This window comes from Diuraphis noxia, unplaced genomic scaffold (assembly GCF_037042655.1).
Source record: "Diuraphis noxia isolate RWA-SAM2 unplaced genomic scaffold, SU_Dnox_SAM2 contig0001, whole genome shotgun sequence".
In the NCBI taxonomy this organism is placed as follows: domain Eukaryota; kingdom Metazoa; phylum Arthropoda; class Insecta; order Hemiptera; family Aphididae; genus Diuraphis; species Diuraphis noxia.
The window spans coordinates 60040544-60066456 of NW_028301711.1; the positions used below are offsets into that span (position 1 = coordinate 60040544).

At 26.4% G+C, this 25913-nt stretch overlaps 1 protein-coding gene across 3 annotated transcripts in view; it reads left to right on the plus strand.

Moving 5' to 3' along the window:
- The first annotated feature begins 590 nt into the window (after nt 1-590).
- The window catches only part of LOC107166119 (whirlin-like), a 43941-nt gene continuing 18618 nt past the window's right edge, over nt 591-25913 (plus strand). For 2 of the 3 annotated variants that reach the window (XM_015514655.2, XM_015514656.2), the window contains exons 1-13: nt 592-893; nt 1075-1306; nt 7598-7993; nt 14479-14808; nt 20421-20551; nt 20612-20860; nt 20935-21060; nt 21126-21304; nt 22862-23048; nt 23799-23906; nt 23985-24106; nt 25096-25192; nt 25262-25381. In XM_015514655.2, coding sequence (XP_015370141.2) covers nt 7648-7993; nt 14479-14808; nt 20421-20551; nt 20612-20860; nt 20935-21060; nt 21126-21304; nt 22862-23048; nt 23799-23906; nt 23985-24106; nt 25096-25192; nt 25262-25381 — 1995 coding nt within the window. In that variant the 5' untranslated portion in view covers nt 592-893; nt 1075-1306; nt 7598-7647. Of the gene's footprint in view, nt 894-1074; nt 1307-7597; nt 7994-14478; nt 14809-20420; nt 20552-20611; nt 20861-20934; nt 21061-21125; nt 21305-22861; nt 23049-23798; nt 23907-23984; nt 24107-25095; nt 25193-25261; nt 25382-25913 lie in introns of all 3 variants that reach the window. The other variant, XM_015514657.2, reaches the window with a different exon arrangement.

Genomic DNA, 25913 nt, shown 5'->3' on the forward strand with positions numbered 1-25913 from the left:
TATTAATATAAACGTTAAAATAAGTAATTTCCATTAGGTTATAGAGGACATTTTATTATAAATTTAAATATTTTCACAAACCCTTAAAATGGTGGCCCAGCAGTGTAATAATAGTAGAATCATTTTGTATTTTACTAAAAGTTATGGTTATTAGGGTTTTAACATCGCATGATTTTTAAGAGGCAGTAACGATTAAGTGTTCCATTTATACATCGAAATAAGTATTTTTTTCGTATTTAAAATCCAAAAAATGAAGTATTTTGCCCATGTAATCATACAATTGATACATGTACATGTATATGTATTATATATAGTAACATTGTTGTGTGTTTTATATTAATGTGAGTGTGTTCGCATGCGCCCGTTTACTTCATATACATATTAAAATACACAAGCTGCGACTTCGGGTACCAACCAACCACTTCCACAGAATCCCAAGGGACAACTAAATATGCGTTCATATTATATATATATAATATAACATCATGGTAGCGGCGGCGACGGCGGTTTAGTTGACCGAATCAATACTAGGTGTCGCTCCGGAGTCATTCGACTTTTAATCAATGAAAGCGAACGGGGCGACCCACAAAAAATAAAATACAAAACAAAACAATACAAAACCAAACTGAAACGAGGCAAAAATAAAACGGAACGTTCTCGCGGAAAAAATTACGTCCACAGTTCACATGATGCATTTCAATGCATTACTATGACACTGTGGCGTCAATAATTTTATCATAGTGTAATATTATCGTCGTCGTTGTCGTTGTAAATAATAATACGCGACTATTACGGTTATTTATAAATATCTAATTTATCCAAATCGACGTGCGTACATCCGGTTATTTTTTTTATCGTTCTTGCAATATTCCGCATTTAGTCGTGTCTACAAGGTGAGTACTCGATCGGTGTTATATTATTACCCACTGCTGTACGACAACAATAATAATAATAATAATAATAGTAATAATCTGGGGTCATATCGAACGCCGCTTTAGTGTACAGTTTAAAATCGCGTCGTCACGTCGACGTCATCCATTTTTAATATCGTAATATATATTATATTGTGTTTAGACGGACGGACGACGCGCGCAGAATCACCCCGTGTGATTTTATTGTGATTTTCGCCGGCGACCGTACCGCGTGCGAAAACCGCCTTTAATAGCGGCGGCGGCAACGACGACAACGACGACGCGACAGGACGAGATCAGAACTCAACGGTGGCACACTCTCATCGACAACACCCCGACAGACTGGCACCGCATATGATGTCCTCCGCCCGCAACTACGTGAAACATTCCGTTCGGTGAGTATAAAGATACATTTTTCCGATCACTTATACGGAATATGGGTCCAAAAACCAAAACCAAAATAAATGCGCCTATTTTTTCCCCCGTCATATTGGATTTGTTTATTATTAGGTGTACATGTCAAATTGTATAAAATATCAGTGCATGAATTTTCTTAAATTTTTCTATTTTCTTTTCTCTGTATTTTAAAATAAATGTGACCTTCAAAGTATTAATATTATTGGTCATGAACTCAAGGTATGGTTACTACAGATTATAGATTAGAATTTAAATTAATGTTTTATTTAATAATTTTTTAATCATATTAATTTTTAAATTGTATTTATCTTTATTCTTTAAATATAGCCTGTAAAATATGCAAAAATATACACTAAAAACTTTTGTTATTTCAATCACATAAAGTTATGCAATGAGTTTATAGCTTATTTAGCAGTAAAATCTAATGAGTAATACGTAAAAAAAAAAAAATATGGCAATGTAACAACGATCTAGACTTAATAATTACGAATAATTTAATAATTATATTTTTGTATTGTAATAAATGTTAATAATTTATCATCTTACGGACAATCGTTTTACTAAAGTAATTGATGATGAAGACGGAGGATACACTCGCGATTGTGCAGCGTGCCATGTAAAATGATGGTGGACTAAAAGTCCCATAATTCCAATTTATTTAGATCTTGTCTTTATTTCGCTATTCGAAGCTTAGTATTATGAATCATCTAGATGCCTACCCATAAAAGCTAGTCAATAAAATATGATATTCGAATATTCCACAGATTATTATCATATCCACCTGATAAATATCTTTTCTTAAATACCGGACCTATATCTTTTATACTGTGTAGTATGACTATTTTATGTTTGATTATTATGTTTTACCTTCAAACTTTTATGATAATTGTAACTATTAATACTACTACTACTACTATTACTAATAATAATAATAAATGATAATAACACGCCTGCTTGAGTACTTCACGTAGTGTCTAATGTGCAAATTTGCATAATATACAATCGTAAAGTACAAATTCAACTATAGGTATATTTTAATATTTTAATTTAAAAGTATTCAAATCTATTTTTGAATAAGTTATAAATATATATTTTACATAAAGTAGGAGGATAAAGTCAATAGACAAATCCCTATAAAATTTAGCATCAATGTTAAAAGCATATTTGACATTTTTTAGTAAGTATTTAATTTTTCAAGTTCCAAATTCCAAATATTAAAGTATAATTTTTAATAAAGTCTATACAAAATTTATAAAGTTAATTAAAAATATCAAACGATTGGCAAATAACTTATAATAATTATATATCGTCGTATAGCGTTAGTTTCAAAATTCAAATTTATTAAAAATTAAAAATTTAAGAATCTAATAAAAAAATTAACTAAAAAACATCTTCATAAAATTAATTTTGAATTTTCTAATTGCTATATTGTAATAAGGATAAATCTTATAATAAACAAGTATATAGTCTCTAGATTTAGATATAACTATACAATTATAAGTATTATATGAAAATTTAATACAAGGCATCTAATTTATTGTTACAATGGTAGTTAAAAAATATTAAAAATGCATAGCCACAAATTTTTTATAAGCATTTAAAGTTCGAATTTTGACAAAATATGTAAAAATGAAATTTCACAATTTTAATTCTATTTTTTAGTTATTTACCGTATAAATGGCAATAAAATTTTATTTTATAATGGGTTGAATAGCTTGAGAATTTAATACAAAATTGCTATATTATCAGTTGGAAAATATTAGAAATACATTGGTAGGTTTTTTATATATATATATAACCATTTACATGTTGAAAAAATGTATTAAATTGAAAATATACAAATTATTTGGTTAATACATCCTATACTGACAAAAATTACGATTGAACGGCGTCTTGGGTATGCTATTTAGCTACACTGCTGTTATGCGTTTATTTTACTTAGTATCACATTGTAATACGTATATAGTATTATTTTAGACACAAAATATAGGAACTATAAATTATCTAAAGAGTAATTAATTTATATACCTACTATATTCTATATTATTCTATATTATTTATAGATACTTACTCATTATAATACATCATAAATATTTATAGAATGATGTTAGATGAGAAATTTTTATTTACGTATTATTACGATGTATTGCTCATTATATTTTTATTTTTTTATGTTTTTTTTTTTTAAACAATCTATATATATATATATATATATATATATATACATATAATATTATAAACTATAGTATACATTATTTATTACTAGTTATACATTATATAATATCTTAATAAAATTAAAGAATATAAAACGGATAATCCATTAAGCATGCTCACCTCCTTTTCTTCTTTAATAATATAGTTAGGTAGGTATTCAAATTCTGATTTTTGGAATTTTTAAATATACTTAAAGTCCATATTTTTTAAGTATTGAGATTTTTTGTATTATTTAAGGAGTATTCTGAGATGTGTAATAAACTTCAGTTTTTCACACGAGAATCCTATTTTTTTACAATAAATTATTATTTAATTGGATATATTTTTTGAAAATTTTAATTGTGCCTAATACAAAATTCGAATGAGTACTGAATAGTTTTAATGATCAAAACACTCAAATCAAGATAGTTCTTATATTTTATCGTAAACCTTTTATTTTTAGAACACAAAGTTAAACAACTCAAAAATGAGTCATATGAATTTGATTCTTGGATGTTAAATTTTTCAGAAAAAGTATCCGTTGAAGAATTTGTAATTGAAAAGGTAGGTTCTTATTAAAAATTTTTTTGTCACAGAACATTACTTAAGTGCTATAAAAAATCTCAAGAATTTAAAAATATGGTCTTTAATAGTATTTTTAAAATATTCAAAAATTCAGAATTTGAATAATTACATTATTAAATAAGAAAAAGAGGCAAGTATCCTTGGGGAACCGCCCTGTATAATGTTGAGTGTGCTTAAGTGTCATGTACACGTTAGTGGTCGCTCTAATATCATAAATCGTAAATTTCAATTTGGCTTTTTTATAGTTTTATACATATAAATTTTAATTTCAATTTTTTTTCAGGATACAATAATGATAAGATCTGTTATAAATGGCTTTTACAAATAGGTATCATATAATATTATGAAATATCTAATATTTATGAATCATTATGCTGAAAAATATAAATAGTACGTTTGCATTTTTACATGAATGTAACATTTATTATAATGAAGTTAAAAATCTTAGGACTCATGTGTATTTTGGTATTAACTATACATTTTTTAAGCTAAGTAGTATATTTTTAATATTGTTTAAACATTTAATGAATAAATAGGCAACCGAAAAATATAAAATTACTAGCTGATCCCGTGCACTTTGTTGCCCGTTAAATGTACTAAATTTATATGACTCAAACTTTGTTCAATTCGTTATTTAATAATCGGTGTATGGATTTCAAAACTTATCTTAATTTTTCCGTTATCTGGAATAAAAATTCTGATTTGCAGAAGTATAATATTATCAGGTAGGCAATCTACCTGCGGTAGATCGCGGACTTGGTACTGTTTGTACGTAAGTTTATGATTTAACTCTAAAGTATTAAAGTTATTCCAAGTTTCCATTTTTACTTAATTCCACTAACGGTGAATTAATATAATCAATTAATACAAAATCCTTGATTATGCTAGCAGTATATTTTTATACATATAAATAGATAGCTGAATTACCCGACGTTGTCCAGGGAAAAATAACCCGGGAGGTATTCAACTATTTTATATAAAAAAAATGAGGATGAAAAAACTACTATTTTCTTATATTTTGTACCTTTTTTATTTATTAATTTATATATTATCTCTGTACATATTTCTATTAAGGTTATAATACTTCTTTGTAAACAATATTTATATTTTTGTTTTTGCTCATTTTTTGCTGGACAGATGGCGAAACAGTCATTTCATCATCACCTCGTCGTATTCCTCTAACCCGGTAACTTTCTCAAATTTTTCATGCCCTTCTCTGTGATGTCCTCTTTAATTTAAAAAAAAATTGCAAGACGATCCAATAAGTAGTTTCGAAGCCAAATCGTAACAAAGATTTCCTCTTTTGCTTGATTTCGGTTTTATATATATAGATGTAGATAAAATATACTACTCAGATCATACGATATACCTAATATATATATACTATATATAATAAGAGGCAATAAGTGATTACTTCTTGAAAATTAATTACAAACATGCATTTAGACATGTTTCGGTCTATTATAGTCTATTATTTTAGTAGGGTATACTAAAAAGTAAGTAGTTGATAAATTAATAAATTAATTATTTTAAATATGTTTTATAATTTATTTTAATCAATTGTCCTACATTTTCAATTCATGTGTCCTACTATTTATTGTTTTTCGTTATATTTGTAGAATAGTTTGATATTTCATTTACATATTCAATTTTCATATAGAATTACGAAAGGAGAACATTGCAGGGTACTTAATAACTTTAAATGGGTTTAATATAAGAAATCTTTCATTTTGATTTCAATATAATAAAATAAATTTAAATTGAAAGACAAACGTATATTTAAACTTTTAAAATATGAAATGCGAAAATATGATATTTCAAGTATAGATTAGTCTACCAAGGTTGCCTCTCATGGGATCAAATAGAAATTATCAAATCCATGATTTTATCCATTTTCAATTATTTATTAAACTGAATATTATTATTTGGGAGGAAAATTTAAGTTGAAGAAATAAGAAACGAATCTCTAATATTATAGTTAAGAATTTTCATATATCCAAAATCAATGTAATTAATATTTTCTTAGTACAACTTTTAAATTAGTAAATATTATATTATGTAGGTATGGGTTTATTTTAATCTAATTTATAAATTATCGGTTTACGTATAATGATGCATTTATAAAAAAATGTTTTACTGAATAATTTAAAGAAAAATGTATTAATTAATGGAATTTTAAATAAAATACATTTTTTGTGTAAGAGTTTTGCATATATTGTATAAAATATTATTCTACAATTTTCTAAATACTTTAACAATTCATTGTATTTTACATTTTAATTTAACATAGTATACAAACACTTTTTTTAAATATAATAACCACCGTTAACTATTTCTGTGTTCAAAAAAAAAATATTGATTGATTTATACAAGTATAAATTAAAAAAAATTTTAATTTTAGTTAGTATTTTAATACATTCGGACTTGGTTGACTTGAAGTTGAAGAGACTGGACAAAAAGTTCGAGTTATTCGAGGATAATACATTAAAAAGTTCGAGGTATCTTTAAAAAGTTTGACTGTATTTTTAATTAATTATTTGCTTGGAGTATATTAGTTATTAGTTATTATTTATTAGAACGAATTACATTATTTAAATTTAAATATTTGTGCCTAAACCTGCTAACTAAATTTAAATAATAATAATTTTTTTTCAAGTAAATGAAGATTGTTCTAGTTATCTAGTTTTCGCTATCAGTAAAATGTTGTAGACATTTAAAATCATTTAAAATATTATTAATTATTTAAATATATGCCGTCGATTAACTGGCAAAATCTGACATAGTTATTAAATTCATGCAAATTAGTTTATAAGGGATCTCACCCAAAGTAATCTTTATCATAATCCATGCCCCATGACATGTGTTGGTGATACATAATGATACCTATACGTATTACACAATATCTCCATATTCATGTCTGTTTAATTTATGGTGTCACTTCCATTTTTTATGCCTTTTTGACAGTCAATAATCAACAGGATAACCGCATTACAGCTATGAAATTTAGATGTTTTGGATAATTCAAATTTTATAATCTTACACTAATCATTACAGGATTGTAGTATTACAAGTGTGAAAACGTTAATTGATGACCGCTTGTTCATACATCACCTTTTATTTATTAATTTAATTCTTAGTAGCGCTGTGAGTGCTGATAAGTAGTCCGTGTTTAGGTATAAATTATCAAACAACATTAAATTGATTAGAGGATATTTTTTCTAAGTTTTAACATTATTTAAGATTGTTTTCATTCATAATAACTCGTTAAAACATTAGTTAATAACATATGAGTCTAATAAAATTGCCTGAAAATTTTAATCATGATAATACATAGCAATACATAATAAATCACACGATAAATGGTGAATATTGATAGATATATAACGGTTAAGTGAGGTATTGTCTACTATAAGAGCTAACGAGTCTTTATATTGAGTTATGATGGATATTATCTTGAACTTTTCAAACGTTACATTTTAATTTGCTTTCAGGCATTTTGGCGAACCAATTAAAATTAACAAGTGTCTTGTGTAATGGAAAAATGATGCTTGGGGGATGGGGTCGAAGTCCTGGGAGCAGTGGATCCGTCCCGCCGTCAGGACAACGTACCGGTCACCGACTATTGCCATTGCCGTTCAACAGAACTGGAGGCGGCAATGGAAGCGGCGGAAGCGGTGGTAGAGCGGCCGAAGCTGAAGATGTCATGGGGCATTATGGACGAACTAAGGGCGGAGTAAATAAAATAAGAACTGGATTGTATTATTCTCCACCCGGTACATCTTATACCATACTCGAAAAGCCTCCAGCAGCCTCACCACCACCTCCGCCACCAAGAGCAACATATCTACGAGAGTCGTCAGCTGGCGTATCTGGACCAAATCACCCAGGTAATTATTAATGTTAGTAGATTTATACATTTTTGATTCTAAAATTAAATTAAGAAAACTATATATAACCTTAAACTATGTATTTTCGTTTGTAAAAAACTTTTGTTGTACCATTAAGATCGTCTTATATTTATTAATTTCAAATTTAATATGAAAAATACTTTGGATTAAAATTTGAAAAATTCTTGATTGTTTTTTAAAATTATATAACAAAACGTATCGACATTTTAGTTGATATAATACGTCAACTTTGCATGTTTGAAAATAATTTGAAGGAAATATAGCTTATACATATTTGACTGCTGTAGATTAGACGCATTTGCTTTGAATCGCATGCCAAACATTTTTAAAATGATTACATTATTTTTAATATATCTGTAATGATGCAAAAATTTAATAAAAATATTTTATTTATTATTTAATACTCAGATCATGCTGATCATAGATCTAACATATATAGTATATACCTACTGTATAATTGCATGAATACAAAAATACAAATTATGATTGTATTGTCACAACAAGGGTCTATAGTATACCTTTTAAGTTTTATATTTATTCTTCTTAATTTAGTACTTCTAAGATTAAATTATTATAAATTATGCTCCTAAACGTTTGGACTATTATTTATATTAAATATATTGTTGTTCCTAATGTGATGTGTACATATTATCAAAGATAATACCAGTAATGTAAATTAAATATAGCTTAGCAGTATTATCACATAACAAATTTACCCAAAGTTACTATACAGAATATGACAATACAAGTAGTGCAGTTTTGAAAGTATTTTTTTTAAAAATGACACAACTTATAGAAATGAGGTTTATTTAATTTTTTTTCAGTACATCATGCCGTTTTATATGTGTTAAGTTTTAAAAATGACATCAAAATGATGATGGCGGCCAGCAGCGATACATATTGATGAAGGCAATTTAAGTTTTCGGTCGCATTTTGACACATTTCGACTGGTATAGCACCGATTCCCTCCCGATTTCGCTCCTTGAGTTCTTCCAAGGCAAGAGGCTGATTTTAGATTCTGAACGAAGTGATGAATGTATTGATTTTACAATGATGTGTGTTTTTTTTTTTGTGTGTCTGTGTACAGCATAACTAGTCGAAATAATGCTTCGATTTCAAACTTTGGGGGTGGTTTCCGATGTAAAATTGAAGATCCTTGTTGCATTATAAAGGTCAAAAGTAAACATTTTCCAACAGTTTTCAAAAAAATCGAGAAAAACAAAAAAAAAATGACAGAAAAACGGGAATTTTTACGCAAAACCCGTTTTCGACCAAATCGATATTTTTATATGGTTGTTATTCAAAAACTGATCACTGTAAATACTTGAAATTTTCACCAAATGTTAATGTTAGTGATATCTATATACAGTTTAATTTTCAAACATTTTCGACTTTTTTTGAGTTATTTATAGACCACTGAAATTTTCGATTTTTTTTTTGAAATGTCGGTAAAAAAAAATGTTGGACGACCAAAATACTTGAAAATTGAATACAAAGTTCCTCATAAGTTATTATTATAGTGATTAAAAAATTATAAGAATACATAGGCACAATTTTTTTTTATTAGTATTTGAAGTTCAAATATTGACTTATACGTACAAATTAAGGCAATTTTCAAATTATCTTAGATCGAAATTCATAAAAGTTTTTCTTTTTAATTCTAAGACTTGAGAATTTAATACAAGGCTCATAATATATTTTTACAATAGCAGTTGAAAAATAAAATAAATGTTTAGCCACAATTTTTTTTTTTACATGTATTCAAATTTTAATTTTGACAACATACGTAAAAATCACAAAAATTCGTAAATTATTTTATCCTAGAAATTCATAAAAAATTTTCCTTTTATACCTAAGATTTGAAAATTTAATACAAGGCTCCTTACAAGTTTTTCAATCTTTATCACAAAAAAAATGTCCACCGGAAATTCAAATTAAATTTTTATTAGTATTTGAATTTCAAATATTGACAAAAATTCGTCAAAACCATGAATATTTGCAAATTATTTTGTTCTTCAAAATTCATTATATTGTTTGTATTTATATCTAAGGTTATACAATTTAACACCAAGTTTTCCATAAGTTTTGCTTCAAATAGCTATAGAGAAAATTTGAAGCGTCCTTATAGGAAAAATTTTTTGAGCGTTTGAGTTTTAAATTTTTATGAAATCGCGTAATGATAACGATTTATCCTCAAACCAGGCATATGTATATCTATGATAATATAAGGTATTATGAATTATGATAACTACATGATAACTACACTAATTGATTAACCATGGCTTATGCAAAATGCGTCTTAATTGAAAAATAAAATATTTATTTCAAAATAGAATATATGACAATATTAAAATATAATATATCCTAGACTGACAAATCAACTCCGTTCAGAATCGTTTTTCGTATACAATAATACCTATCATTGCATTCAAATTTAATCCCATCCATTACAGTAACCTACTGTACTGCAGAGCGACATCCACGACTTACCCGCTTTAAAAAAAATCTTTTCCTTCAGGTTGCTACAAAAATGCTATACCAGTCGAAATGTGTCAAAATGTGGCCGAAAACTTCAGAAATCGCCTTCATCAATGTGTCGTTGCTGGCAGTCATCATCTTTCAGATGTCATTTTTAGAACTTAATAAATATAAAATGGGCATAATGTACTAAAAATTAAATAAACTTAATTTTTATAAGTTGCGTCTTTTTTCTTAAATAGCTTTCTAAACTGCGCTACCTATTTTACTACACCCTGTGGCCTGTGCTCATAAGCGTGCGCACGGGGGAGGCAGGGGAGGCGGTTGCCTCCCCTGCGAGATTTTCCTCTACACCAAAATATAATATTATACCTACCAATTGGGGAAAATCGGGTGGGGGGATTGGAGTCTGGACCTCCTTAGCTAAAGTATTGCCTCCCCTGCCAAGAATACCTACGCACGCTTATGCCTGTGCTTATATACTAAGTTATGGCTATGGTATTCAATTACTATATATTAAATTAATTTAAATTTATAATTCTTTTGCACAATAAGATTTAAAAGTAACTGAATTCTTGTAGGTACATATAACTGAAATACGTTTGTAACTCAAAAGTTACATTAGTACTAAGTAATAATATATTTAGATATATATTTTCAAAGCTATTTTTGTTTAAATTTCTTTTAAAATTCATTGTGATTAATAAATAATTATGATACTTCTATATAAACATAAGATTATAATGAAAACGGGGTTAGCGTTTTATTCAATAATACGATTTTAATTATGGTGTGCCAGGTTTTATATCTGTCATGTAAATATATTTAATTATAAATAAATTGATATCAGAGATTGTGGGAGAATACCGTTTGCGTAATTTGAAACTGTTATAAAGTAGGTACGCATATGAACAAAATAGTTTCGGTTGATAAATTATAATTATTTGAAAAATTTGAAAATTTTGACCATCGCAGACAAAGTGTGAGTCGAATAATATAAGTATACTAATATAAAACCGAATATTTTATAATTTAGATATCGCCCAGACAACGATAATACATTTTATAATATTTATATTACATATAGTCACAAGTAACTATATCAATTATGTCTATTCTGGCGAAATGATGTTGTAGACGGGTCCTTAATTCTTAGTTTTAGGAAAATTTGATTTATGAGTAATTTAATTTGTTATAAACTACGTAATATGAATAATAATAGTAGGCACTCCGCAAGTTACGCTGAAATTAACATTGAATATTCGTCCTTGATTTCCGAGGGTAGTAAAAAGACAATCCTAAGAAGCTCATCTTTAGTTATACTATATTTTGAATCTGAATTTGAGTTATTTAATTGATTTTTATTATTTTATTTTATTAATATTATTTTAGAAGATAATTTAATAAGTTTTCCCCACATATTTTCAAAAATGTCCATTTATTTAATTATTTTGACTGTGGAATAATCATATGTCATAAGGATATTGTAATTTTTAAAACGGCATGTAAGCAGTAGTAGTAGCGGTTCCAGAAACATGATTAGGAAAGAAGACCATTATGAATCAAATCAAAGAAATACATCATAATTCTTGAATGAAACTAGTTTTGAATAGTTTATAATCATTTCTTAAATTTTGCGGTTGAAATAATAACGTTCAATCAAATTTATTATTCGTATTTTTAAATAATGTTAAGAGTATGTCAGAGCTTTTTTTATTCTCTCTCCGACCCATCCGCAACATGACTAATTTTACGTTCAAAATAATGATCATATTAATAATCATAATAATTTATAAAATTATAATGAAATGACCTCTTATACAATTTAAAGGTAAGACATTTGTCTGGGACATCTCATAGACTCTTTAGTCTTTATTATATTTTAATTTTAAAGTGAGTTTTGAATATTTAAATATTGTAAATTAATTGTTTGTATACCTTAAAATTCTCAGACTTGCATTAATATTAAAATTTAAAATATAATAAAAATCCTATTAGAATATGAGATACCCCTGTCCCCTGATAATAATCTCACTTTTAAATTTTATAAGAGGTCATTTCTCTTAAGTTTTGTAAATTATTTTAGTTGTAATTATTAATGTGTACTTAAAATTGCCAGATGGAGAAAAAAGTTCACTCACATCCTCCTAATGTAACTATATAGTATAGTTGTATCTTTTAATTAACTTAGATTAAAATACCTTCATGGCTTCATAAGTACATATCTATATGATTGTATTGTATCTTGCATTTTATATTAAAAATAAATAAAATTTGAGGTAGGTAACTTTATTTTTCAAAATAACATACAACTTGTATTTAGATACAATTTATCGAAGTAACTAGGTACTTATTGTAACTTGTATCTAGTTAAATTATATAATACAACTTGCTTAGGCATACATTTGGTTAATAACCTAAGGGTAGGGGTAAAACTATCAATTAACATGTTTTAACATAATTTATTAGGTATCATAGTTACACTAGAAGCTAAAAAATAAAAAACATAATTTACTTACGTGATTAAGTCAAAAAATCCTAGGGAAAAGACTTTCGGAGTTTTCAGGAAGTTTAAGTGTAAGCCCTCCAAATTTACGCCAATGGCAACTTTCCCGGACATGATTCACAGCTCAATGAAATATTATGAAAATTAAAATGATATTACATTTTTTTTCAAAGTGTTGATTCTTTACATACACACTTAGTTATAAGACCAAACTATTCAATTGAAATTAATCAGTGAAATATCAGTATTTAGAAGTAGGTATATTAAATATAAATTGATATTTATAGTACGCACTATTTTAAACTGCTAAAATATTTTATATTTTTATTTAGATTAGTATTTTATATACCAGTTAAGCTTAAGACTGTCGTCTTAAGATAGCTTCCACGGAACCATAATATAGAAACATTGCTTTGCTGTTAGAATTAGATAGTGGCATGGAGAATGACTGTTTAGTTTGTGTACTGTAATGATAGCAAAAAAAATTTATATAAATAAAATAACCAGTAATAATGATCAATAATCAATAATTTTAATTATCTTAGGACTTAGACAATGGTTACATATACTTAAATAGAAGTAATTTATTGGTAATATTTGTTGATTTACTAAGTTGACATACGCAGATAAACGCATATTATTTGAAATTTAGTAACCGCTGCTATTTAACTCGCTTTTGAATATGCAAAATATTTAAGTTCATTAACGGAATGAGCCAACAAGGCAAAAGTCCAAAAATAAAATAATAAACATTGTAATAAAAAAATTACTAATAAATATTCATTATTAGGTATATATTTATTTATTTAGGTTTTTCAATTATATATGTTGTCATTAATAAAGTAAAAAAAAGAACATTAAAATTAATACTTAATGATAATAATATATTTTTACTTTTCAAAAATGCATTGTTTCGTTTTCGTAATGACTTCTAATTAAGTAGGTAGGAAAAATTATATTTTCGAAAACTTAAATACTTTTCAATGTGATGATTCGAAGAAAGTATAACTTAATTGCCTAGTATTAAACGTCAAAATGTATGAAATAAAATTGAAGAAAATTGACCAAAAACTGTACAAATATGTTCTTAACAATAGTTATTTACGCTATTAACCAATGTAGTGAGTCCAAACGATGAATTGTTTCTTATGTATTAGTATATTTGCAAATCAAAATCAGTCTATTTGAGTCCAATAGACGAATGATTCAATTAACCATGTGTCCAATAGGTTAAAATTATACATTTCAAGTTTAAAAACAAAGTTTAAATTAATCTAGTATTTAAAAATTAAACATTATTGATTACTAAATTGGTTTGTATATATTATATTTATTTAAATTCTACATTGGAGTTAACTCAAAAATAATATAGTATATGATATATTGCTTTTTTACATATAGTTAATATTGTAATTGTTAAGTGTTGTTACCTAATTGTTCTGTCCTGAAAATGTACACCACGCATTTGTTTTTCACACAGGCACTGGTAGCAATAGTAATCGTTCTAATAATGCCGGTTCGCGTGGAAGTTCTGGAAAAAAGAGGCCTATTTCTCCAGAACAAGTTCTTAAAATGTTTGCAGCACCAAATTACAACGCATCTTCTTCGTATCACGTGTCTAGCGCTAAACCACAATCACCTCCACCTCATGGTTCAAACGCCTCGCAACCACACAACAATACATCATCTACAATACATAATGATAATCTTACAGTACGTACGATATCGATGTCAAGGCCAAATGCGACGTCAGGAAGCCCGTCCAATCAAGGATTTGGTATTTGTGTTAAAGGTGGAGCTGATGAATCAAGTAAGTCAAATTATTTTTAAGTTATTGATTTTTTTCTTTAAAAATAGTGAATCAGGAGTTTAAGAGGATGCTACACCCTGCATGTATTGTCTTCGTCTTAAAAATATACAACGTAGCAAAAATTATTTTACGCGGGATAGAACCACTCAGGGTATAGTGATAGTTAAGACTCCAAATTTATGTATGTACAATACATGTATAGATGCGAAAATTGAGAACATTATCTGTAAAATATCTTTTTTATTGTTTAAATAGGTATCACTTTTACGAAAAAAGTTTTTATTGTTTCAAAATCCATTACTTTTGAGTTTTTCTGGAATAACTTTTTTTATGACAGCGTAATTCGTATGCGTATACTTAGGAAAATTATTTTGAACTATTGTAGCAATGAAAATAACACATATATTATTTTCAGTAGTTTTTGAATTTTTAAATTCTGAGCAATGTGATGAATTTTTTTATTTTATTTATAATTTTATAAATTCGGTTTATCAATGATATGTGTGTATTTTTCTATATCAGATGTCACCATTACATTTAATAAAATGCTTTAATCTTCAATATTGAGGATATTTTCTGTTAGAAAATTAGAATTATAGATGGTGTGTTAGGTACGAGAGGAACAAAAATTAAAACCACTATGACAAAAATACTATTTTAAAATGTAATTATTTCTGGATAGTATAAAAATAAATATTTGGAAAAAATGTCCAATCTTTACATTTCTAAATTGCATAAACCAGGACTTGCTTTGATTGTACCATGTTGAAATAATGTTTGCCATTAACATCATAAATATTCGTATTGTAATATAATTATATCATATTTTATTGTTACCAGCTTATAAAGTATTACCTACTGAGCAGTTCATGAACATGGTGTGAATATGTCTGTAGCATAAATAGCTTAAAATTAATTAAAATATTCAGAAAATTGTATGTGCAGTTTCTACGGCTAATATTATTTTTCAATCGCTTATTGAATCGCATTAAATTATTTTTAAATTCCGGTAAATAAAAACTAATCGGTACCTAATTTGGCATTGCATTTTAAAATTTAGACGTTAAAGTTATAAATGTTGTGAATTAAAAATAAAATTTATATTGTTTATTATTTTGACATAAATACTTGAATTTCAAATGTTCACTTTTAAACAAATTGTAATTGTATTTTTAATACTATTTCAATTGAGGTAAGAACACTAAGAACATACCTATGAGAAACCCTAAAATGACGATTTATTCTCAAACGGTTTTTGATATTATGATTATGTAATTCATCACATGAAACATATAACTTAATTATCATTTTCAACACAATATAACATTTTTAAAATATCTTGACTAATTTTAAACTATTGATAGACATTTGACATTTTAAGTGGCGATAAAAATGTTTATGTTGAGTTGAATTACTCAAAAATTGAATACAAAGTCTCTCATAAGTTTTTCTTACAGTACCTAACTGAAAAAAAAATCAAAAATTCAACGGCACAATTTTTATAATATTTTGAAGTTAAAATGTTGACAAAATTCATAAAAATAACGATGGTTTTCTAATTATTTTGTTGATGAAAATATGTAAAATTTTCAGTTTTAATAGTTAAGGTTAAAAAATTAAAATATGTAAAATAATGTTTCTCATAAGTTGTTTCAAACCTAAGAGTTTCAAAAATACGTGCAAGTACAATTTTTTCAATACGTTTTCAAATTCAAATATTTTTAATATTTTTTATTTAAACAAAAAATAACGATAGTTATTATGATAAATTCAAAAATATTATTCATAAGCCGTAAGGGGTAAAAACTTTCGCCACTCCGTACATTACTATCTACTACACACAAGTATAATTTAAAAATGTCTACATTAATATTAAACAGTTTATATCACCATGCTATGCTACGGTATGATTAAATTAATTATGTACTTATATTATTTTATATAAAAAATATTTTAACTCTACAGTATACAATGTATGTGATTTTTTTAGCAAAAATTAGTTTAATCTATTATACAACTTATAGTAATATAATTTAATTTGTTAAAAAATAGCTAGCTGATATAGTGATATTATTTCAATGTTAATAAAATTTAGCTTATTTAAGTATTTTTATATTATGATTTTTAACTATTTATACCACATATTATTAACCTATCAATTTGCTTAATTCTACGGTACTTCAGTTTTGACTTATAATCATAAATTAATAAAAATATTATATAATATGATTGTTTTGGAAAAATTAGTTCAACTTGCCAAACTTCTAATAGAAAAACTAATTATTATGAAATAATAATAAAGATTAAGGAATATATCCATTAAAATATCTTAAGAAATAGATCTAGTGCATATTCTCCAAGAATCGTTTCGGATGCAATGATTTATATTTAAAGTCAAATTTAATACCAGTACAGAACTAAGTAGGCTTGTTAATCAAAATAGTTAAGTTGAGCTAATTAAGAATTTTAAATTAAATATTAAAAGATAACTTGCAGCTATGAATATTTAATTTTAAACCTTAAAGTTAATATAGATGTAAATATTGGCTTACTCAGTTAAAAGAAGTTATTTTTTTTATAAATACTACAATATCGATTGTGCAACATTCAAAAATAACAAATTATTTTGTTGAAAATTCAGCTTACTATTTCATAATTCTTATTAATGAAGATATATTCTCTTATATCACTGTCGTGGTGTAAGAAAATCATTTGTCTATATTTATATTCTAATTTATTGTCTATATTTTCGATAAATATTCATTTTTATAAAATAAAAATAATTTTACTTTTATTTGTTAATAGCGTGATTAACAACAATGTTAATATTAACAGCATTTATAGTTTTGTAGAAGCACAGCTTTAACTTAACATCAACTAACTAAAAAATATAAATTATTTTATGGATAATATTAATCTAGTTAGGAAATTATTAAAGTAGATAATTAAATATCAACTAATCTATAAGTACTGTACAACAAAGTAACATCCTCGGTTTTTTGTATTTCTGTAATTTACAGTGCTTGTGAGACTATAACAATGCTTTAAACGGTTTAAACCTATACAAAGATTTCAGATTCTAAAATTTAAAATTCTTTAGGAATTTCGGTCATAGTTATAGCATATTATGTGATACATATTAAATAATTATTAATATATTTTATTCCTCGATGTGTCCATGATGGTTACGAGTATGTTAATTTCTTAGACGATCTTTTATTTTTTTGGTTTATTATGAAGAAAGAAAATATTTAAGATTTACCTTAATTTTATCTAGATTTCATATATTTCATGTGGCCTTTGTCTTTTTTATAAATGAGTATTTTTATGAAGATATCTTGTTAAACGTTATAAAATTAAAATATGCCATTGCTGAAAAACTGTTTGTACTAGATCTTTTTTTTTTTTTTTTATTGATCAAATAAAAACTCGGCAACTACATGGCCATTAGTTACAGTTGTGGTATGTTTACATGGTTTAAGATTTTTACAACATTTTTTTTTTTTTAAAGGGGATTACAATATTAAAGATAAGTTATAACAGTATGGTTTCTAAGTATTTATATAAGAAAGAAAAAAACAAATGTGAATCATTAAATTAAATTGTAAAGACCTGTTGACTTCAAAAAAAGGATCATCTTATTGTTCTCCACAGCATTGGGTCCCAATGCGATGTCGAGGGTCGTGTCCAATCCGGTGTTTTGACGTTCTTGCTGGTATTTTAGGCATTCTGTTATTATGTGTTTCACTGATATTTGGACACCACATACTTCGCATAATGGTGGTTCTTCCTTAGCCATTAGGTGCCCGTGTGTAAGTCGCGTGTGTCCTATTCTCAATCTGTTGAGTACCGATTCTTCTTTTCTGTTTAAAGAGCTGTTTAACCACCTAAATGTACTGCTTTTGATTCTGTTAAGCTTGGTGTTTTGTTGTTTCCAAGTATTGAGCCATCTGGTGTTAGTTATGTCATTTATGTATTTTTTGAGATCGTTGTAGGTGGATCCAAGAATAATTTTACATACGGAGCTTGTGACTGCGAGCTTAGCGTGTTTATCAGCTAGTTCATTTCCTTCGATGCCGATGTGCCCGGGGACCCACATGAGAGTGATTTGTTTGTTTTTATGCAAGGCTTCATTTAATTTGTTCAGTATTTTTGTCGCTATTTCGCCGGGTTTGAACTGGTTTTTTATGCTATTAAGGGCACCCAAGGAGTCACTGAATATTATGTGGTTGGGGTGTTCATCATCTAAGGTTATTTTGATTGCCTCAAGTATCGCTATTGCCTCGGCCGTATATATGGAGCAGGTGTTCGGTAGCTTCAATGTTACGTTTTGGTTCCTTAGTATTATTGAAATTCCTACTTGGTCTTGTGTCTTGGATGCGTCCGTGTAAACTTCTTGATAATCTCGGTAATTTTCTAATATGCTTTGAAAGTGTCTTCTGTAAATTTCTGGTGGAGTTTGTTGTTTTAGAAAGGAGCTGAGTTCCGTATTTATGTCGAAAGAGGAAGTCCATGCGGGTTGGGGACAATTGTTCTCTCGTCATTGATTGATCCATAATAATGCCGTTTTTCCCTAGTATACTAGATCTTATCATTCATCCTCTATACATATAGTTTGGTACCACAAATCTGTAATTCTCAATTTTTAGACCTACAAGAATTTCCAATCATATGTTTTGTATAAATTCCACCTATTCTCAGATTTTTTCTATACATTATGTCTCCTCCAGAAAATGTATAGATGTATTAATTTCGTGCAAACATGAGCACGGGTGATTCCCACCTGCTATTTTAATAATTATTAATCTTTCTATCATGTACTTATCACTTGTAAAAACAAAAAAATAGTATGTGGTATGTTATCAGAGATTTATGACTGCCCCCCTGATTATTATTCCTGTGGTCGCCCTTGCGTGCAAATGAACGAAAATGCGTTACTACAACGAACGCACGTTGCTAACAGCTAATTTCAGAAATTACTTTACTGATTTAAGCTATTCAATAGATTCTTCGAAACTAGCAAAGTAATTTTAGCTTTTTTTAAATCTCTATTTACTGCTATTAGAAATGGCAAATATACAATATTAAAAATGTTTACATAGTCTTATACAAATTATTGATAATATTTTATTAATTGTACATTATTTCTTCATTTAAGTGCTTAAGTAATGTTGAATACTCTCGTATATTGATATACGGCAAGATATTAAATAGGTAAAAATAAATTTATAAACTTATAAATATAGCAATAGTCATTTAACTGAAAACCTTGATCGACATATCTTTATTTCTTTTAATTTTAAGTACAGGAAATTACCTTTTTTAGGTTTAGTCCTATTATTTTTTACAAAAAAAAACCCTATTTTATGCTGAAGTTGTTCTCTATAATAAGCATTCATCTACGTTTGATATTTTACCATACTATAATACATTAACACTCAAGTAATTAATAATAGACAATATAGTTAAGGAAAATAGAAATGGTTATTATATTGTTGTTTCATTGTGATGGTTAGTCGAATTCCATAATATATTATATATTCATATTTAAATTTTAATGATTTTAACTATCTTAATAAATTAATTTGTTGTACATATTCTTATTTAAATAGATGTTGGGGTGTATATATCACGGGTAGAAGAAGGAAGTATAGCCGAGAGTGTTGGTCTTAAGCCTGGAGATTCTATCTTAGAAGTAAATGGCAGACCATTTTCAACTATATCACACGAAGAAGCATTAAAAGTACGACGACTCCGGACTACCGACAAATGTTTTCCTTAATTCTTTTTTTATTTTATTTAGATTTTTAAGTCATATCGTCAAATTACAATGACAGTAAAATGTCCATCACCACCTCAATCAATGCCTACCATGCACAAAAAGGACGACGATGAGAACACTAATCAAGACGATGCCTGGAGATTGTCCAGAACGTATTCGTGGATTAATCGTAAGGGTCAACCAGTCTCACCTCCTTTAGAATATGCCAAACCCATTTCTCCTTATTCAAAATGGTCCTATACTCGATCTTCTAAAGATAAAATAAGAAAAGTAAGCATATAAAAATAATTATATGAGTTTATAATTGATTTATAACTTAATTTTTATAACGAAAACGTTTTAAGGTTGAATTGGTGATTGAACCTGGACAAAGTCTTGGTTTGATGATTAGGGGCGGAACTGAATATAATTTAGGTATTTTTATCACTGGTATTGATAAAGACTCTGTTGCAGATCGATCTGGTCTTATGGTAATAAATAAATTGCTTTCAAACAAAAGTATATTATTCTAATTTACTTTGAAATATTTTTTTAGATTGGTGATCAAATTTTAGAAGTAAATGGTCAATCATTTTTGAATTTGTCACACGATGAAGCAGTAAATCAATTAAAATTTCAAAAGCAAATGACACTTACTGTTAGAGACGTAGGTAAAGTTCCTCATTCTTGCACAACATACAATCCAGAAACAAATTGGAACCATTCTATGGACAAGTAAGATCATTTTTGTAACGTTAAATATGTTTTTAATTAAATATTCACATAATTTATAAACTTCTTAGGTAATTTGTGTAGTTTTAAATTTTTTTAATGTATTTTAGGAAAAAACTTTTATCATACTTCTTCATATAAAAGCTTCAATTAATAGTAAATAGATGGCTATTATAATGTTTAACTAGACATATTGAATTAGTTGAAAAAAATTCGTAATACTTGTTAGTTACCACATTTTAACAATAGATATTTCTAACTTTAATTTTAGTTTGTAATGAGTTTATAGTAGGTCTAAAATATCTTAAATATTATAGAAATTATAATATGTTGACATTATATAATTTTTAACGATTCATATATATATATATTATACATACATATATGCATAATTTAAATTATATTTAAACATAACTATTAACTATGGTAAGTATCGTATTATTTCAGAAAAATAATTTGGCTGTTGAAGTGTTGAATAATCTAAAATATTAAATTTATAACATACATAAATCTTAATTTTTTTAAATTATTACCTAGTAATTACAGATTTCTCGATGTTAAATGATAAAAAAAACTATACATTTCTGTTAGGAAATCAAATTCAGCTATCAGCCTATTAATCAATTTGCATAAATAATATAATTAAATAAAAGTATCTCCATTTAAATTTTTACATTTGTTTAAGAATACTTTTATTAAATTGTATTGCACCAAATGAAAAATATTAAAATAAATGACAACTCAAAATAATAATAAACAAATGACCGATACTACCTAGTTTAATCTGATTTAAACAAAAAAATGAACAACTAAGTAAAATAAGTAAAAACTAAAAAGTTATTAATGCTATGTACCTATTTTAGTATTATACCTATATGCTTAGGAAAACAAGGTTCATTTCTCAATCTCAAATGATAATATCACTATAATAATGTTGAGATTTAACGAACTGGTTTTAATGTAAATTTGATATAGGTTTATTAAGACATACTACATGTGCTATAATATAATATTATAGTATATAGGTATCTACTATTACTGTAGATAACCATTACATTATAATGTATGAAATGTACCTACCATTCCAATTTAATATATAGGTACATATTATTTGTAATTTATAAGTGTTTAGGTCTTTTATTATATTTAAGTATAGGTACCTACCTATCAAATATCCATACATATTTTTTTGCGCAATAATAAATAAAGTATTAAAGTATAATAATATATTACAATATATATAATACAAATATATTATATATTATAATACCTATAATATTATTGTATGAAATTTACGAATAAAAACAATAAACAAAAATAGCTTAAGACGTTTAAAAAAAACACATTTAAATATTTTATATTGATATATCTTTTAAATACTTATCATACATAATTTAGGTATCAAAAAAAAAATGATTATTTTAAAAATTAGCGATCGGAAAATGTAAGGTTTTTTCAATTTTATTTTTAAAAAATATCATTCTTTATCTACATGCTACATTAATAACAATAAAAATGAATCCGAACGTATTAATCCTAACTTAAAAATATTAATTTTAGTGCAGACGGTGCTTTGAAGTTAGGGACATCTGCTGCATCTCAAATGGTAGAGGAAAAAGCTCGAATTTTGCTGACGAAAAATGAATTTAATACTTTGCGGTATTATTTGGACGAGTATTCATGTTCTAGAATGTCTATTGACGCATTTATAACTATACTTTTTGAATTGCTCAATACAACTGATAAGGTGAACAAAAATCAACGATTGCCTTACTATAAAAAGCACACTTCTATAATGAAAAAAATTTTAAGAAGCCCGGTGCTTTATTTTCAAATTGTCCGCGATTCTCTTAAGTTTGAAAATGATATCTAGATACTACATTAATTATAATACTTATCCACTGATCTGCCGTTACTTATTTAGGGAGAGGGTAACGGTGTATATTATATAAAAGAAAAATGACTTCACAGGAAAAATTCTCAGCTCTTGTAGAATTATCGGATTTTGATAACAATTTTTTTATTTGAAAGAAGATTTTCTGTACAGGTCACATTGAACTCCGACTTTTTTATTTTATCTTAAATATGGTATAAAATAATTAGTAAAATAATCATAGAATTGTCTTGTTTTAAAAGACATATTATTAAGTTTAAGATTAAAATATTAAAAAACGGAGTTTAATGTGGCCTATAGTATACATTATCTTATATTAGTTTAAAAAAAATTATCAAATTTGGTTTATTCTACAGGACAAGATCATTATTCCCGTAGAGTGTATTTTTGTAGATAATACGACATTGGCACCGGGCGTCTTAAAAATAGGATAAAATTAAAAATCAAAATGGAACAATTTAAACACATACCAATATGACGTATTCATTATTTTGAATTTCAACCATATTTGTACAGTTATTTGTGTTTTAATTGGTCCCTACTACACGAATTGTCTCGCATTAAAGTGGTTATTATTGCATTAATAACGGTCTGGTTTTTTAGTTTACGCTGTTGACGGAATTGCGCGAACTAATAGGTCCCTCGGATCGAGACCGTTTTGATCAATTGGTATATAGAAGAGGACGGGAATCCAGAAAAACACACTCCCGAGTAAGAATGTCATTAAAATTTAAATAATCTCAACTTAAAGGGAAAAAATGCCTATTCTATTGCACTTATATATTTCAGAAACTTGATGGTTTTAATTCAAATATACCTGGAGGCCAAAGTAAAGGATTTGATTTTCCTAATGAAAATTCTGGGATGGATATTGGGACTACCGAGTATTCAAATTCAAATTATAGGACTAGGTATACTAATAGTTATTACGTGAAAAATTCATGTACTCTCTGTATAATTTGACGTTAGCGCCTCATTTTAAGATAATTATTAACCATTTAAAGGTATTTTATGAAATCAAACACGAGACAAATTGTTCTGTGGCTTCTGTTATTAACGGTTGAACCTATTCAACGTTATTACCTACTTATAAATAACACAGTTGTATTTATAATGTCTAAAATGTGGATTGAGAAGTATCATAATCAATATTTTGAATGATTAAATCAAGAATTTTAATAAATTAATAAAACAGTTGTCCTTAGATAGGAAATAATACAATTATATAGGTACCTCACATTCTATGCAACAATAATAGATTAATAACAACCAAAACGCATTAAAACATATTTACATATCGTTTTGATTTAGTTCATTTTTAAAGATCATACATAGTCTAATTTCACTTATGTATATTTAATGTATTTGTATAATTACCACATTCATGGTCATCCAATAATACAGTAGTAGTTTTAAATCGAAAACATCTTTTTTTAGATTACAATTTTTTTACTTTCATTTATCTAAAACAGTCATGGCATTTACTTTTTTTAAATATTTTTAATAACAAACCATTTCAGTTATTGATTTACAAGATTGAACTCGTGTTAGATTTATTATACCTATCATATAATTATTTTAATATTTAATAAGTAATAACTATTAAATTACAGTTTTAGAAAATTTTTTAAATAGGTATACCTAGGTTTAATAATTTATTAACTAAAAAAGATTTGTAGAATCATTGGTTATGCTTATGTTATGCAAAATACATTTTACCCATCATTCTATGTATATTTTATTTACAAATAAAAACAATCATTCATTTTCATGTCTTTTAGTAGCTTTTGTGTCTACGATAAATTGTTATATTGTAATCAATACAAAAACTTGTAGGTATTAGAATATCAATATTTACTTTTGTTAAAATATTATAACTTTACTGTTGTTTCATTTTTAGTAATGATAGAAAATCTGAAGGAAAACATTCTCCAATGAAAACTGATGAACAATCTCATAGAGATATGGAAGTGGAAGAATTTGAATTTAGCCATCAAGTAAGTTACAAAAAAATGTTGAATCACTACTGTTATAGAATCCTTTGATCCTTATAATTCTTTATTTAGGATTATGGTGACTTGGAAACTGAGCTTTTACCAAGAAAATATCATAACGATTTGATTGATGTTGGTTATACGCATCGAAATTCAGGCATTTATGATGAATCTAATATGACTAGGTCATCGGTAAAGTACAAAATTATAAAATTAATAATTTATTAACTTTAGAAATTCAATCATCTCAAATTATGTACCACTAAATTCTATTAATGCCATAGTCTGAACATTTTTTAAGAATCTAATAGTCACGCAAAAAAGTTTTTTATACCTATTAACTTCAGTCAAGAATAAAAACTTTAGATTTGGTGCCCTACTGCAATATAAGTTATTTTTTGAACAGAACCTTCAATAGATAGATATTGTTTATTATGTTTGGTTATACATACTAAACTATGTGTTAGTCATCTTTCTAAAATCTTTTTAATTTATGTATCTTTTAATTTAATATAGGAATCTCGTATGTGCTATCTATCAAATTTTATATATTAATTATTAATGAAGTGCATTTTACTTTAAAACTTTTAAATTAACACAATTTAAAATTAAAAAAACAACATAATATATACAATATTATATATTATAGGTACCTGGTACATATTATAAGGTCACAGAAATATATATTATATATAGTGTAGAAATAATTTAACTTTTATGTTTC